Genomic DNA, 18,077 nt, shown 5'->3' with positions numbered 1-18,077 from the left:
AAATTTTCTATTGCATAACCACTTGAATTTTGGGGATAAACCCAATGCAGGCATAATGTATGATTCAGATTTTTAAATGGAAGGGATTTAATTTAAGCTTCCTATTTCATGTTTAGGTAGTTTTGATAAGGTTTGTAGGATATATTAATAGGAGTTTGTCCATTTTGTCTGTTTATTGAGGAAAAAGTTGACATTATTTGCTTTTCTAAAAAAATCTCTGTTGATGGATGGGACTAGGTGGTATTATGCTAAGGGAAATAAGTTGTTCAAAGAAAGACAATTATATCTCACTGATATGTGGAATTTATTTTATTTTATTTTAAGATTTTATTTATTTGAGAGAGAATGAGAGAGAGAGAGCACGAGGGGGGAGGGTCAGAGGGAGAAGTGGGCTCCCCATTGAGCAAGGACCTCGATGTGGGACTCGATCCCAGGACTCCAGGGTCATGACGTGAGCTGAAGGCAGTTGCTTAACCAACTGAGCCACCCAAGCACCCCGATACATGGAATTTAAGAAACAAAGCAGAGGATTATAGGAGAAGAGAGGAAAAAATGGAACAAGATGAAACCAGAGAGGGAGATAAACCATAAGAGACTCTTAATCATAGGAAACAGAGGGTTGCTGGAGGGAGGGGTTGGAGGGATGGGGTAACTGGGTAATGGACATTAAGGAGGGCAGATGATGTAATGAGCACAGAGTATTCTGTAAGACTAATGAATCAGACCTGTACCCCTGAACCAAATAATACATTATGTGTTAATTAATTGAATTTAAGTAAAAAACAAACAAAAATCTCTGTTGAGTCTGTTCTTATGTCCCTCTTTGTGTTTCTTTTCTTTTATTTTTTTAAAGATTTATTTATTTGAGAGAGAGAGAGAGAGAGAGAGAGAATTCGTGCATGTGCCAGTGTGTGAGTTGGGGAGGGACAGAGGGAGAGGGAAAGAATCTCAAAGAGACTCTCTGCTGAGCATGGAGCCCAATGCAGGACTTGGGCCTTGAACTCACAACCCTGATATGAGATCAAGAGTCAGATGATTAACTAGCTGAGCACCCAGGTGTCCCATGTTTTGTTAGTTTTTTTTTTAAAGCCAACTATCACTTTATTTCAAACTTCCTGTGTCATTTTGTTTTTGGATTATCTGCAAATGGCATGCAGTAGGTTTTTTGTTTTTTCTTGTCTATGCTGGTAAATTTGTCTATTTACATTTATTAAGATTACTGATACATATGAATTTGTTTTTACCCTATTATTTCTTGTATTCCATGTCCTGCATTTCCGTAACTTACCACTCCTTTTCTTTTTTGCCATTTAAAAATATTGGTAGAGGGGCACATGGGTGGCTCAGTTGGTTAAGCATCTGCCTTCGGCTCAGGTCATGATCCCGGAGTCCTGGGATCGAGCCTGGGAGTCTCCTTCTCCCTCTCCCTCTGCCCCTCCCACTGCTCGCGTGCTCTCTCTCTCTCTCAAATAAATAAAATCTTAAAAAAAAATAAAAATATTGATAGAACCTTTTTGGATTGTTTTTTTCCTTGGTCTTTCTAATTCTACTGTTGAGTTAGAACACATTCAAATTTTAACCCCCTCTTGAACAACGGGACTCCTTCCCTCTCATCACCTCCTCCAAACTTACATGTTGCTTTTGTACAGTATTTTAGTTTAAAAATTTTTTTCACAAATTAGATATTTTTATTACTGTTATTTTATATAGTCAGACTTACTGACATTTATGTACATTTACTAGTTTTCTTGCTCAATATTCTTTCTTGGGTCTTAGACTTTTCTCCTAGGATCATTTTCCTTCTTAAAGTATATCATGTAGACATTCCTTTAGTATAGGTAGGTTGTTAGTAAATACTCATATTTATTTAAATGTCTCTATTATGTCTTTGACCTTGAGAGATTGTATAGGTCCCCAATTTTATGTTGGTAGTCGTTTTCTCTCAAACTTGTACATATTCAGCTATCTTTTGATTTCCATTATTGCTATTGAGAGATACACTGCCACTGTAATTGTCATTCCTTTGAAATTTATGGATCTTACTCTCTGGTTCTTAAGATTTTTTTTTTTTTTTTGTCTTTGGTGTTTTTCAGTATTACTATCATTTACCTGCTCTGGATTTTTTTTTTTTTTTTAGATTTTATTTATTTATTTGAGACAGAATGAGAGAGAGAGCACATGAGAGGGGGGAGGGTCAGAGGGAGAAGCAGACTCCCTGCCGAGCAGGGAGCCTGATGCGGGACTCGATCCAGGGACTCCAGGATCATGACCTGAGCTGAAGGCAGTTGTTTAACCAACTGAGCCACCCAGGCGCCCTACCTGGTCTGGATTTTTAAAAAAATTAAGCCCACTTGGGTATATTATGCTTCTTATATGTGTGTATTCATTTCTATTACCAATCTTGGAAATTACTTAGCCATTATGTCTTCAAATTTTGTAACTTCTTTATTTACTTATTGCTTTCTGGGATTCAAATTAAACATATGTTGGATAAAATTGCTAGACACAAAATAGTATAAACTTTATATTGTATTTAAGAAAATGCCAAAACAGCAAAAGTGATCTATAAAGTTAGAAGTGAAGATGATGGTTTCCTTGGGGAGTATAGGTAGTGACTGAAAGAGTGTAGGTAGTGACAGGAATACTTCCAGGTTGACGGTGATGTTCATTTTTTAAATCCTGGCTGTTGGCTACACTGCTATATTCAGTTTGAAAATTTGAGTTCTATGCTTATGTGTACTTTTCTGTATTTATATTGTATTTCAATAAGTAGTTAATAAATATTTGTTGTCTTCTTTCATCCAGTGGGATACTGAAGTACCGGATGTTAATTGTCATCAGCAGTGGATTCTGAGTGGGCCCTAGAATGTTGTTCCCCGCTCCTACCCTCATCCCAAGCAGTGTTATTTATGTTAGTCACACTGTATTGGTTTATGTATAAGTTCTGTAAAGAGATATCTAGTCATTCAGTGGTGAGAATGCTTTTTTCTCCCCCCTTGATTTTATATGTTAGTTCAGATGTTGTCTCTAAAACCTAACTCTCAAACTCTCCTCTCAGTGGAGTGGAAGGTTGAGTTATGTTTCTTGAGGCCTGTTAATTTCCTTCTTTAGGAAGAGTGTTGCTACGGCAGTGGAAGAATGAATGAATGAATGAATGAATGAATATGAGTGAGAATTTAAACTAGAAAGTGTGAGGGAGGCTCAGAGAGGGAGCTGCCTCAGGCAGAGAGATAGCTTTGACCCACCAGTCAGCTCCATGCTGGTGACTATTGATGTAAAGGACAAACACCAGTCTTGTGACTCTTGGCTTGCATATTTACTTGTGGGGGTAGTAGTTATTGCCTTTGGACACTTGGTCTTTGTCTTTTCTTTGGAAATATTTTATGGGTTTAGTCATTGTGAATAATGAATAATACACATAGACAGTGATTCCCCATGTGAACAGCGCCATCTCATTTTGTATGTAATACCTTTAGAAGTTTGTTTTGTGGACAAGTGAAAGGGAGTGAAGGTTCTTTCCCTAGAATTTAGTATATACAGCTTTCTTTGCAACTTTATAGTTCAAGAAAATATGGAAATATCATCTTTAGCAGATGGTATCAAACTATGTCAATTTCAGAGAACCAAAATGGTTGTAATAAAGTTTTAGAGACTTTAAACAATATATCTTTGAGTTTTGGGGATAGAGTTAGTTTTTGGAGAATAGTGCCTTATCCATTAGCTTTACAACCTTGCTGCAGGTGGGTCAAATTAGAAAAATGCAACTCCTATTACTAATGATAATCCAGGCTGTCAAACCTTAAGGTTTTCTTGGGGGGGAGGGGAGGGGCATGGTTTTTTTTTTTTAAGACTTTAGAGCAGTTGTAGGTTTACAACAAAAATGAGAGAAAGGTATAGAGATTTCCCATGTATCCCCTAGTCCCCCACACACCCCCATTATCAATATCACTCACCAGAGTAGTACTTTTTTTTTTTTTTTTTTGCCAAGGATGAACCTTAAATTGACACATTATATTTCATTCAAGGTGAATTTAGTGTTCAGTCTTAGTGTTGTGCCTCCTGTGGGTTTGGACAAATGTATAATGACATTCATCCACCATTAGAATATCATATGAAGGTTCCTGTTGCCCCACATCCTCACCAGTGTTTGGTGTTGCCAGTGTTCCAGATTTGGGGCATTTAATAAAAGGTGTATAGTGCTATCTCATTATTATTTTAATTTGCATTTCCCTGATGACATATGATGTAGAGCATCTTTTCATTTGAAAACTTTCAGTTTTTAAATGTATTTTTTAAGGATTTATTTATTTACTTTAGAGAGCGAGTGTGTGGGGGAGGAGGGGCAGAGGGAGAGAGAGAGAGAGAGTCCTGAGCAGACTCTGCGCTGAGTGTAGAGCCCTACGCGGGCTCAGTTTCACAACCCGGAGATCACGACCTGAGCAGAAACCAAGAGTTGGTCGCTTAACCGACTGTACCACCCAGGGACACCTGGTTTGCCTTTAGCTCAGGTCATAATCCCAGGGTCCTGGGGTGGAGCCCCACATCGGGCTCCCTGCTCAGTCAGGAGCCTGCTTCTCCCCCTGTTTGTGAGCTCTCTCCCTCTCTCTGTCTGACAAATAAATAAACAAAAATATTTAATTAAAAAAAAACAACACAAAAAAACCAAACTGACTGCACCACCCAGGTGCCCCTTAAATGTACTTTTGTATTCTAATCTTAGGCTAACTTTGTGAGATAGGCAAAGTAGGTTTTTGTTTTTTGTTTTTGTTTTTTGCAAAGTAGGTATTTAAAAAAAATTATTTTAGAGAGCAAGCGAGCGTGTGTGTGCAAGCCAGGGGAGGGGCAAAGGGGGGAATAGAGAGAGAGAATTCCAAGTGGACTCTGCACGGAGCTCAAAGCCCCTCACGGGGCGATGGAACCACCCTGAGATCATGACCTAAGGCAAAACCAAGGGTCAGGCGCTTAACCCACTGAGCCACCCAAGCACCCTGCAAAGTAGGTATTTTTATTGCAGGTATGCAGAAAAGAAAAATGAGATTTAGGAAGGTATAATCGCTGACCAAGATTTATGAGCAAAGTAAGTAGTAGAACTGTGTTTAAAAATTTTTTGACTCTGAGCCCTGAGTTTTGTTTCTTTTTAAAGATTTTATTTATTCATTTATTTGAGAGAGAGAATGAGAGAGAGAGCGAGCATGAGGGGGGGGGTCAGAGGGAGAAGCAGACTCCCCGCCGAGCAGGGAGCCCGATGCGGGACTCGATCCTGGGACTCCAGGATCATGACCTGAGCCGAAGGCAGTCGCTCAACCAACTGAGCCACCCAGGTGCCCTGAGCCCTGAGTTTTTATACCGTGTGGAAATATCCTGTTAGTGTATCATCAAGCTGTCTTTACTATTCCGTCAGACTCACATGAGAACAACTCATCTGTCACTTGTGTCACAATTTATAGAATAAAATACTTTCGTATACATTATTTTATTTGACCTTTATAAACATTATATCTAAGCCTTAGAGGGAGGTGAAATTCCAGGTCACATAAGTTATGTGTTATTGAACCATAACATGAAGTTTATATTGTGTGCTCTTTTCCATGTTCCTTAATATTGTATAATGTAAATACTGCATCACTGAAACCTATTCTCAGGGTGATGACATGTGAATTTAATGGAACGAGGGGAGTGAAATACATTAGTTTCATAGGTGTACCATAGCTGCATACACACTGATTTCCCCCTTGGCTTCAGACCTTAAGATAGACTCACACTCAAGTGTGACTGAGTGGAGCTAAAACACCATAATGCCCAGACCATCAGTAACAGTACATTTGCTACACAGGAAAGGGAGTTTGTTGTGAATATGTGGTTCTGGCTCATGGATCATGTAATGAACCCAGTCTAGACTCTGTTGGACACCAAGTCTCCTCCACTTCTCTTCAGACATCAGATGGGTTTTTGGGACTTGTTTGGAAAGTTCTCTGGGTAACATGACATGCTGGTACCTGTAGTGCTCATCGAAGTACTTGTCCGAGTAGTAGATCTGCCATCCTGCAGGCGGGCGGGAGCGACGGGGCGCAAAGAGCGGGTGCAGCGGGCCACACGTCCTGGTCTGGCCAAAGCAACGACTCAACTGCCGATCTGGTAGTTTCTTATAAAAATAAATATATACCTATCCTATAACCTAGCAATCCCATTCTTAGGTATTTACCCAAGAGAGATGAAACATAGGCCTATTAAAAGACTTGTACAGGAATGTTAATAGCTCAAAACTGGAAATAACCCAAATATCCATTAGTAGGAGAAAAGATAAATAAACTGCGGTATATTCATATGATTAGATTTTGCTACTATTTCATGTAACATATGGATGAATTTCTAAAATGCTGTGCTGAGTGCAAGACGTTTTATATACAAAGGTTTATACTTGTTCCATTTATATGAAGTTCTGGAGCATGCAAAACTAATCCATGGTGGAAAAATGGGAATAGTATTTACCTGGGTGAGGGAATAGTGGTTTGTTGGGAATTTACCAAAAAAAGATATGATGGAACTCTCTGGATTGATGGACATCTTCTATATTTTGGTAGGGATTTGGGTTATCTGAGTTTTTCCATTTATTAAACTTATCATCTGGCACACTTAAGATTAATTAATACATATATTAATTATATATATATGCTTTCATGTTGGAGATAGATATATGGATATATAGATAAATATCTATTACATGAAAGCATTGTAAATAAATGCTGAATTCTGGATAATGGTAGACATACTTAAGTGTCTACTGATGTCTGTAGTCTACTTGAAGATGCATTTTGTTTTTTAAAAATGGATGAGTAGCTAACTATGTGATAAAGCAAATATAGGCATACCTTGGAGATATTGTGGGTTTAGTTCCAGACCACCACGATAAAGCAAATATTGCAATAAAGCAAGTCAAATGAAGTTTTTGGTTTTCCAATGCATATAAGTTATGTTTACACTATACTATAGTCTATTAAGTGAGCAATAGCATTCTGTCTAAAAAAAAGAACTACATACCTTAATTAAAAAATACTTTATTGCTAAAAAATACTAGCCACCCTCTGGGCTTTCAGCAGTCATAATCTTTTTGCTGGTGGAAGGTCTTACATTGATGTTAATGGCTGCCGACTGATCAGGATGGTGGTTGCTGAAGGTTGGGATGGTTGTGGCAGTTTCTTAAAAAAGAGAACAGTGAAGTTGCCACATTGACTCTCTTCCTTTCATGGATGACTTCATGAATAGTGTGACATGTGGTTTGATAGTATTTTATGCACAGAACTTCTTTCAAAATTGGAGTCAATCCTCTCAAACTCTGCCACTGCTTTATCAACTAAGTTTATGTGATATTTCTGAATCCTTTGTTATCGTTTCAACATTCTTCACAGCATCCTCACCAGGAGTAGATTCCATCCCAAGAAACCACTTTCTTTGTTCATCCATAAGAAGTAACTCCTCATCCGTTCAAGGGTTATCATGAGATTGTGGCAAATCAGTTACACCTTCAAGCTCCACTTGTAATTCTAGTTTTCTTGCTATTTACGCCCCATCTGCAGTTACTTCTTCCACTGAAGTCTTAAACTCCTCAAAGTCACCCTTGAGGGTTGGCATCAACTTCTTTCAAACTCCTGTTTATGTTAATATTTTGACCGCCTCTCATGAATCATGAATGTTTTTATGGCCTCTAGAATGGTGAATCCTTTCCGGAAGGTTTTCCATTTGCTTTGCACAGATCCATCAGAGGAATCACTACCTATGGCAGCTAAAGCCTTACAGAATGTGTCTCTTAAATAATAATACTTGAAAGTCAAAATTACTCCTTGATCCATGGGCTACAGAATGGTTGTTGTGTTAACAGGCATGAAAACATTAATCTTGTATATCTCCATCAGAGCTCTTGGGTGACCAGATGCATTGTCAATAAGCAGTGATATTTTGAAAGGAGTCTTTTTTTTTTTTCTGAGCTGGTCTCAACAGTGGGCTTAAACTATTCAGTAAACCATGCTATAAACAGATGTGCTGTCATCCAGGCTTTGTTGTTTCATTGATAGAGCACAGGCAGAGTAGATTTAGTATAATTCTTAAGGGCCCTAGGATTTTTAGAATGGTAAATGAGCGTGGACTTCAACTTAATTCACCAGTTGGATTAGCCTCTTAACAAGAGAGTCAGCCTGTCCTTTGAAGCTTTAAATGCCTTGACCTCTCTAGTTAGGGAAGTCCCAGATGGTATCTTCCTCCAAAATGAAGCTGTTTCATTTACTTTAAAAATCTGTTGTTTAGTGTAGCCACCTTCATTAATTATCTTAACTAGATCTTCTGGACAACTTACTGTAGCTTCTACATCAGCTCTTGATGCTTCACCTTACGTTTTTATGTTAAGGAGATGGCTTCTTTCCCTACAGCTTAATGAACCTACTTTTGCTAGCTTCATACTTTTCTTCTGCAGCTTCTTCACCTTTCTTAGCTTTCATGGAAACGAAGAGAGTTAGGGCCTTGCTCTGGATTAGGGAATGCTGTGGCTGGTTGGATCTTCTATCCAGACCACTCAAACTTTCTCCATATCAGCAATAAGGCTGTTCTGCTTTTCTTATCATTCATGTGTTCACTGGAGTTAGATTTTAAATTTCCTTCAAGACCTTTCTCTTTGCATTCACAACTTGGCTATTTGGTGCAGGAGGCCTACCTAGCTTTTGGCCTGTTTTGACTTTTGAAAAGCCTTCCTCACTAAGCTTAATCATTTCTAGCTTTTGATTTAAAGTGAGAGACGTGCAGCTCTTCCTCTCACTTGAACACGTAGAGGCCATTGTGGGGTTATTAACTGGCCTAATTTCAATATTGTAGGGAGACTAGAGGAGAGAGAAAGAGATGAGGAGAAGGGCTAGTCAGTGGAGCAGATAGAACAAACACAATATTTATCAGTTAAGTTTGCCATCTTGTATGGGCAAGGTTCATGGCACCCCAAAACAATTACAACAGTAACATCAAAGATCACTGATCACAGATCACCATAGCAAATATAATAATAATGTAAAAGTTTGAAATTTTTGAGAATTACCAAAATGTGACAGAGACACATGAAGTGAGCAAATGCTGTTGCAAAAATGTTGCTGATACACTTGATGTAGGATTGCCACAAACCTTCAATATGTTAAAAAAAAAAAAAGGCAGTATCTATGAGGAACAATAAAGTGAAGTGCATTAAAACAAGGCATGCCTGTATTGTGAAATGTTAACAATTGAACACTCTAGGTTGTAGGTATATAGATGTTTGCTGTACAGGTTTTTAAATTTTTCTGTTTTCTGTGTCTGAAAATTTTCATACTATATTGGGAGGAGTGTAATGAACTACAACTCTTGGCAAATGTGTTTAAAAAATATGATTTAATGGCAGCAAGAAAATATAGTGTATTTAGAAATAAATCTAACAAAAATATTTGTGTAATCTTTATTTGAAAAATTATCAAACTTTATTAAAACATATTAAAGAAGACCTAAATAAATGGATTGGGTATACCATGTTCTTGTATAGTAGTTGTCTGTATTATAAATATGTCAGTTATCTCCAGATCAATGCTGGATCCAGTGCAGTGTCAAAGTTTTTATCTACAAGTTGATTCTAACATTTATATGGAGCAGCAAAGCCCCAAGATTAGCTCTCATAATTTTCAAGAGTAATAACAATGTGAATGGACTTGCCTTACAAATATCAAGATTTATTGTCAAGCTGTACCAATTAAACAGTGTGGTATTGGCACAGGGGCTGACAGTACACTGGAACAGAATATAGTCAAGAGAGACACCCGTGCATTTATGGAAACTTAATATTGCACTGAATTTGCACATCATTTAACAAATGACCTGGGATAATCGATCATATGTATAGAAAAAAATATAATAGGATTCCTATCTCCCTCCATTTGAAAAATAAGTTCCAGGTATATTAACAAACTGTGTGTGAAAATTAAACCTACAAATCTTTTAGAAGAAAATATAAGCAAATACATTCATGTGTCTGTGTGTTAGAGATGTATTTCTTACATATAAAAAATAATACAAGGAAAGACTGATAAGTTTGACTACATAAAAAAAACCTTTTGATGACTCCATTAAAAATAAAAGTAAAAAAAATAAAAAGATAAGACTGAGAAAACATTTTCAATGACTTTAACTTATAAATAATTATTATCCAGAATATATCTTACAATTCAATTAAAAAAAAAAAAAAGGAAATCTAATAGAAAAATGGGCCAGGGTATAAATAGGCAGTTCACCATTGAGGAAACTCTAGTGGTCAACAAACATATGAAACCTTGCTTAACTTCACTAATAATTATAGGAATATACGATCAGGGTTGCTTGGCTGGTTCAGTTGGTAGAGCATGTGACTCTTGATCTTGGCGTTGTGGGTTCGAGCCCCCATGTTGGGATGTAGAGATTACTTAAAAATAAAATCTTAAAAAAAATTGAAAAATTGAAAACCGTACTATGATCAGAGCTGATAGATTGGTAAAAATTAAAAAGTCTGGGGTGCCTGGGTGGCTCAGTCAGTTAGGCGTCCGACTCTTGGTTTCAGTTCAGGTCATGATCTTAGGGTCATGGGATTGGCTCTGTGTTTGGCTCTGTGCTCAGTGCGGAGTCTGCTTGTATTCTCTCTCCCTCTCCTTCCTCCTCTGCCCCTCCCCCCTGCTCATGCACGTGCACTGTCTCTCTCAAATAAATAAATATAGTCTTTAAAAATTAAAAAGTTGGGGCACTTGGGTGGCTTAGTCAGTTAAGGGTCTGCCTTCGGCTCAGGTCATGATCCCAGGGTCCTGGGATTGAGCCTCACATTGGCCTGCCCTCTCAGAGGGGAGCCTGCTTCTCCCTCTCCCTCTGCCTGCCACTCCCCCTACTTGTTCTCTCTCACTGTCAAATAAATAAATAAAATATTTAAAAAAAATAGAAGGGAAAGCTTTCTTTAAAAAAAATAAATAAAATTAAAAAGTCTGAAAATACCAAGTATTGGAGAATATGTGTTCAACAATTATTTTTTGAGCATCTACTATATGCCAATCACTGTTCTAAGTCATTCAGATGCATTAGTAAATAAAACATACTGAGATCCTTGCCCTCATGGAGCTTAGATTCTAGTGGGTGAGGATAGAAAATGGGCAATAAACATAATAAGTAAATTATATACCATGTTAGTGATAAATATATTGAAAGTATATTGGTGATACATTAAAAAAAGTTATAGCAGGATAAGAGGGTGATGGGGTGTAAAGTAAGTTGCAATATTATGTAGGGCTATCAGGGTAGTAGACTTCATGTTCAGGTAAAAATTGAGCCAAGATTTTTGAAGGCTGTTAGGGAGTTAAGGAAATATTTGGGGGAAGAGCAGCATTATAGGTAGAATGCACAGATTAGTGAAGGTAGTAGAATGCTGGATGTGTTTGATGAATAATAGAGTCCAGTATGGCTGGGTCAAAGTGTACAAGGGAGAGAGAAGGTCAGAGAGATACTGGGAAGGGGTGGTGGGTCACCCTTCTAGGTCTTTATGTGGATTTTGACTTTCACTTGTGAGTGAATCAGGGATCCATTCGAGGGTTTTGAGCAGGAGTGTTATGATCTAACTGACCTTTAAAAGGAACACTGTTAGGTTGAGAATAGACTATAGAGGGATAAAGGTAGAAACAGGAATGGGGTACCAGTTAAGAGCTGGTTGAGAAGCCAGGGAGAGACCATGATGGCTTAGAATCCAATAGCAGAAACCAAGAGGCTTTTCCCTAACTTTAACTCTTCAGATGACAAAATTGAATTGAGATTCTTTAGACTTTATTGTGACTATTATATATTTTGTTACAGAAATTTTAATGGATTTTGCTGCCACAGTCTTTTATGAAGTAGTTATATGATATATTGTTACATAATATAACATGTATGTGCTGTTATTTTAATACCCACCTCCCCCAATTCCAATATCTAAATATGACTAAATCCAAAGTTTTTGTTTAAGAGGTTGTATGTATATATACATTGTGGAGATATGTCTGAAAAATGGTTGTATCATGGATATATTTTAAAGCTAGAGCCATTAAGAATTCTTGATGGATGGTATGATTTTACTCATATGTGGAATTTAAGAAACAAAGCAGATGAACATATGGGGGGGGAGAGAAAGGGAAACAAGAGACTCTTAATGATAGAGAACCAACTGAGAGTTGATGGAAGGACGTGGGTGGGAGATGGACTGGAAGGGTGATGGACACTTCTTATGATGAGCATTGGATATTATAGGTAAGTGATGAATCACTGAATTCTACTCCTGAAACCAGTATTGCATTGTATGTTAACTAACTAGAATTTAAATAAAAATTAAAAAAAATAAAATACTTCAGTAGAGAGAAAAGGGAAAAAATGATGGATTGTGACAAAACTCTTGATAATTATGAAATTTTAATGATAAAAAATAAAAATATAAAATAAAAAAGAATTCCTGATGGTTAGGATATGATGGATATGAATAACAGAGGAATCCAGATGTTTTGGTCTAAACAACCAGAAGAATAGAAATAACCATCACCTGAGATGGGGAAAGCCTGTGGTTGGAATCAATTTTGGAAGCATTGGAGGGGGAGGTTAAATCTAAATATATACTTCCAGGAAACTTTTTATAATGTGCATGAAGAATCAAGTACAAGCTATTTATAGGAGCATTGTTTTGATGGAGAAGAAAAATGTGCAAAGAAAATTAACTTTATGTTTCCTGGAGAATGGATAAATAAATATTATAAATAAGTGACAAAATAAATTTATAAAGTGGACTAATGAACAAAAGTGAAAAATATCGACGTGGGTGAATCTCCCAGTTATAATATTGAAGTCAGCAGATGAATACATATTTTAAATAAATAATTTAAAATACATACAAATATTTTAAATAAATAATTTAAAAACATGAAATGATACTAATAATTATTTATGAATATATATGTAAGAAAATCTGAAGACATATGGCAAAGATAAAAAAAATATTCATACCAGTTAAGTAGGGAGTTGTGGGAGGTGGGACTTGATAAATTTTGAAAGCAAGTCACAGAGGCCCAACTGTTCTCACACCAGTGGTGTCTATAGTCATCTCTTTGTTATATTATTTTCTATACTTCTTTGTCTAAAATGTTTCCTAATTAAAAAAAAATTCCATGTTGTTCCTTTCATATCCCTGACTCTTAATGATGGGTGAATCCTTTACAATTCATCAAGTTAATGGCTAGCCCAATGGGTATCTGGGATAATATCCACTGGTGAGATGGTTCCATCTAGTGGGGAAAATGCTGCAAGTAGTCTGTGAGACATTCCTTTTGGGAAGGAAGAATAAAGAGGTGGTAGTTAACCTGACTGCTCTTTATTTCACTGAATTTAAACGATAAGGGAAGAGGTTATTGTTTGGAAATATTTAGTTTTTGCCATTGTTGAGATAATGCTGTAGGACATTTAATGCAGACCTGTAGGACCAGATGTGTCCTTATTTCTGTGTAACTGTGTTTGTGCTTTGTTTTTCAGAAGGAGTTGAGCCTTCCAAGAAGAGGCAGCTTGTAAGTTGTTGATTATTATGATTATGATTATGAATACTAGCTTAGGAATTCCTCCTGGGGACTGTTGTCAGTATTATTTGGAGGAGTTCCATATATTCCTCCCCCCACCCCGCCCTGCCCCCCAACTCTTATCTGGGCCAGGGAACCCGGTGGGCCGGCCAATTTCTCTTGCTAGTTTGGCCAGTTTCTCTTGCTAGGTCAGATCCTCCCCTTTCGCCCACCCCTTCTCACCCCCCAGTCCCCGTCTCTGTCTTGGTTTTTGCCTAGCATTTGAAGAAAAGCTGCTGCTTAAGTACCCATCACAGTTTTATACTTGTGCTTTGGGATTTACCAAGTGTTCTTTTTTTAAATTTATTTTTTATTTTTTAAACAGAATTAAGCTTTTTGGGAATGTTCAAGTTGAAACTCATTAGCATCTTTATCTGTCCCATAACATGGTACTAGGGAGAGGCCAAGTTTTCTTTTCTTTTCTTTTCTTTTTTAAGATTTTATTTATTCGTGAGAGAGAAAGAGAGAGGCAGAGGGAGAAGCAGGCTCCCCGCTGAGCAGGGAGCCCGATGTGGGACTCGATCCCAGGATCCTGGGATCATGACCTGAGCTGAAGGCAGATGCTTAACCATCTGAGCTACCCAGGCGCCCGAGGCCAAGTTTTCTGACAGTTTGGGGGCAAGGGCAGCACCAAATTTGGATTCAGGGTAGAAATAAGGGCCCGAGTCTTCTAAAAACCGGGCAGAGGTGCTACCAGAACTCTTAATGGAGTGATCTCTACTAAGTATGTATACAAAACTGAAAAGGAGTGGCTTTTCAGCATCTTGTTCAGCAAATATATATATTTAAAGATTTTAAGTAATCTCTGCACCCAACGTGGGCCTCAAACTCACAACCCTGAGATCAAGAGTCACATGCTTTACTGACTGAGCTGGCCAGGCACCCCTGTGTACTTGGTCACTATTCTGTTATTTCTGGCATTTTTTCTTTTGCTTCCTCTTATTGGAAGTTCTCTAAGATTTGCTCTTTGCTTAAGATTAGGTGAAATGAATTAAGGCCTGAGGCAGGAAGCTTCTTCTAGGAGTATATGCCTCCAATGAATGGAGTTTGCTGAGGAGAAGGAAGGATATCCTGGGAAAATGATTATTATTTGAAATTAGAGGAATTGGGGGTCATTTTAGTTTTACCCTTAGGAATATCTTGGTCGTTTTAGTGATATCTAAAGTTAGGCTTACTATAACTTCCTTAAAATATTTAATTAGAATCAGAAATAAATACCTTTTAATAAAGTAACTCACATTTAAACAATTGATCATTCAGTAAATGCACCCTACTATCTATTGTGTGTTGGGTACCAATCTAGGTTTTGAGGCTATAAGATTAAATTAGACATAACCTTCTATTTTGAGGATTTATCATTAAGTAAGCCGGAAGTACCTCAGTGCAAACAATGTTTTTTTTTTTTTTTAATCTTTAATACTGGAGGAGTAGAAAAGTTTTATTCTGGAAGGAAGCTGGGAATTCTGGATACTAATCTAGGCTTTGCCACTAATACGTTATATGTCAACAGGAACTATAATTTCTGGGACTGAATTGTCTCACTTACAAAACAAGGGGATGGGCTTACCTCATGTCTGTGCTTAGTTATCTCCCCAAATAATTGAAGCTTCATGGTACCTCTTTTGCACAGTGCTGGGCAAGACTTTGTAGGAAGTATGTAAGAAGACTTTGTAGGAAGCAAAGCATAGCTTAGCATTTGCAGTAAAGAAGCCAGGAAGGTATAAACAACACAACCTAAGAGGTTTGAGTAAGTTTAATTAATACTTAAAAGTTTGTAGTAAGTGTGGAGAAACTGATGTTAATAAAACAAGTGACTTAGCCATTTGCTCCATTGTTTCTGGTCCTTGTAGACTAGTCTGGAAATTTTTTTGTTTTTTAAGATTTAATTAATTTATTTGAGAGAGAGAGCGCGAGCACGTGCACGAGCTGGGGGATGAGCACAGGGGGAGGGAGAATGAGGAGGGAAAGAATCTCCAGCAGATTCTGCGCTAAGGGTGCAGAGCTGAAGCCTGAGAAGCCAGATGCAGGCTGATCCCATAGCCCTGAGATCATGATCTGAACTGAAACCAAGAGTCAGACCCTTAACCGTCTAACCGACTGAGCCACCCAGGTGCCCCATAGTTCGGAAGTATTAAAGGTTATTATAATCATCTTGGGATGCCTGGCTGGCTCAGTCAGTAGAGCATGAAACTCTTGATCTTGGGGTCGTGAGTTCAAGCCCCACGTTGGGCATGGAGATTACTTTAAAAAAAAAAATTGTCTTCTGAGTCTTGGTTGGAAGGAGAAGGGGGTGTTGTACTTCTGTCCCTGTTTGTCTCTGTCCCAGAATGGCTCTTGAAGAGCAGATGCTACTATATGCCCATTCCAGGTGTAAAGCCTCCTTTCCTTTGGCACATTCTCTCTAGTGTATTTTATGGGTGCAGAGAAATTTGGGGGTTGCAGCTAGTTTGGTGTCTTTTGAAAGAGAGAGGTTCATTTAATAAGCATAATTTTGAAAGTAGCTGAGCAATATAAAATAAATGAAGTTCAGTAATTTTGGAGGCTGTCAATTGTTACGCTTTTCCATGTAATATGATAGTTGCATTAAAATGAATAGAAACTAAAAAAAATGGATTTTTAGATGTAATATATTGGCATTTTACAAAGTACACACTCTTCCACTTAACAAGTAATCCCTCTAATGTCTCCAAAATCGGAAGTAAAGTATACCATAGAAATGAAGAGCTTGGATTTGACAGTCAGGCAGACCTGGGCCTGAGTCTTGCCAATACCCTTTACTAGGTGTTTTCTTTGTAAAATGAGTTACTGTATTTCTCTTTGTCTTTTTGCTTCTATTTATTTGTTCATTTGTTTAAATTCATTCATCATATATTAAGTTTTTATTATGTGCAGGCACTATTCTAGATACTGGAGATGAAGTAGTGTTTAAGCAAAGTTTCTACTCTTATGGAGCTTCTATTCAAGAGAGACAGACACACAGAAACATATATCAAGTGTGTTGTAGGGTATTGAGTGCTATGAAGAAAAAGCCAGATAAGAGATAGATGGTATATGTTTTGTGGAGCAGAGGTTGAAATTTTAAATTGTGTTGTGTAGGAATATTTTCATTAAGGTGACATTTGAGCAGAGACCAGAAAGAGTCTGGAATGAGCAATGTTGATATATATTGGGCAAGAGCATTCCATGTAGAGGATATAGCATGTGCCAAGGTTCTGAGGTAGGAACATGCTTGGCATGTTGGAGGACAGCAAGGAGGCCAGGGTGGCTGTTGGTGAGTGAAAAGTGGTGTTGGGGTTGGTGCGGGGGTGGTGGGGCATCAAAGAATATGAGCCAGAGGCTGCATTTTGTAGTTGTAGGCTACAGAAGAGATTTTTGTATTTTACACTGATTGGGACAGAAAGTCAGTGGGTGGTTTTAAGCAGAGAAAGATGTGATCTGTCCTAGTTTTTGTTTTGTTTTGCTTTGTTTTTGTTTTTTGGAAAAGGGCAGTTAGTTTTATTGAGATATAATCCACATATCATATAATTACCATTTAAGAGTATACAGTTCACAGGGTTTTATAGGAATTACCACTATCTTAATTCAGAATATCTTCATCACCTGGAAAGAAAACCCCTACTTGCTAGCATTCATTCTGCATTCTGCATTCCTTCTAGTCCCTGGTAACCAACAAATCTACTTTGTTTCTTAATAGATTTGCCTATTCTGAACGTTACATTTAAGTGGAATGACATAATATGTGGCCTCTTGTGTCTGGCTTCTTTTGTCTAACATAATTTTTTAGAGATTCATCCATGTTTTAGTTTGTGTCATACTTTGTTCCTTTTCAAGGTTAAATAATATTGCATTGTATGTATGTATCACATTTTGTTTATCTATTATCTGTTGATGAACATTTGGATTGCTTCCACTTTTGGCTATTGTGAATAATGCTGCTGTGAACATGGGTGTACAAGTATCTGTTTGAGTCCCTGCTTTCACTTAATTCAGGTAGATACCAGGAAGGGGAGTTTCTGGATCATGTGGTAATTCTCTGTGTAACTTCCTGAGGAACCACCATACTGCTTTCTACGGCAGCTGCACCATTTTACATTCCAACCAGCAATACATGAAGGTTCTAATTTCTCCACATCCTAGCCAACACTTGTTATTTTCCATTTTTAAAATAATAGTCATCTTCATAAGTGTGAAGTGGTATTTCATTATGGCTTTAATTTGCATTTTCCTAATTACTAGTGATGTTGAGCATCTTTTCATGTGCTTGCTGGTCATTTGTAAACCTTTGGAGAAATCACTTTCTTCGCCCATTTTTGAATTGGGTTGTTTATTTTTAGTGTTTAGTTGTAGGAGTTTTTTTATATATTCTGGATATTAAACTCTTTTAAAAAACGATTTATTATTATTATTATTATTTTTAAAGATTTTATTTATTTGACA

General features: G+C 37.4%; 1 protein-coding gene across 2 annotated transcripts in view; it reads left to right on the top strand.

Moving 5' to 3' along the window:
* The window catches only part of MAST2 (microtubule associated serine/threonine kinase 2), a 223,145-nt gene that overhangs the window by 66,577 nt on the left and 138,491 nt on the right, over positions 1 to 18,077 (top strand). For both annotated transcript variants that reach the window (XM_028123396.1, XM_028123394.1), the window contains exon 4: positions 13,561 to 13,592. In XM_028123396.1, coding sequence (XP_027979197.1) covers positions 13,561 to 13,592 — 32 coding nt within the window. The remainder of the gene's footprint in view (positions 1 to 13,560; positions 13,593 to 18,077) is intronic.

Source organism: Eumetopias jubatus, unplaced genomic scaffold (assembly GCF_037043125.1).
Source record: "Eumetopias jubatus isolate StellerSeaLion01/CBP00866 unplaced genomic scaffold, mEumJub1_p1.0 scaffold_4, whole genome shotgun sequence".
In the NCBI taxonomy this organism is placed as follows: Eukaryota; Metazoa; Chordata; class Mammalia; order Carnivora; family Otariidae; genus Eumetopias; species Eumetopias jubatus.
This window is presented reverse-complemented; position numbering and strand designations above follow the sequence as displayed.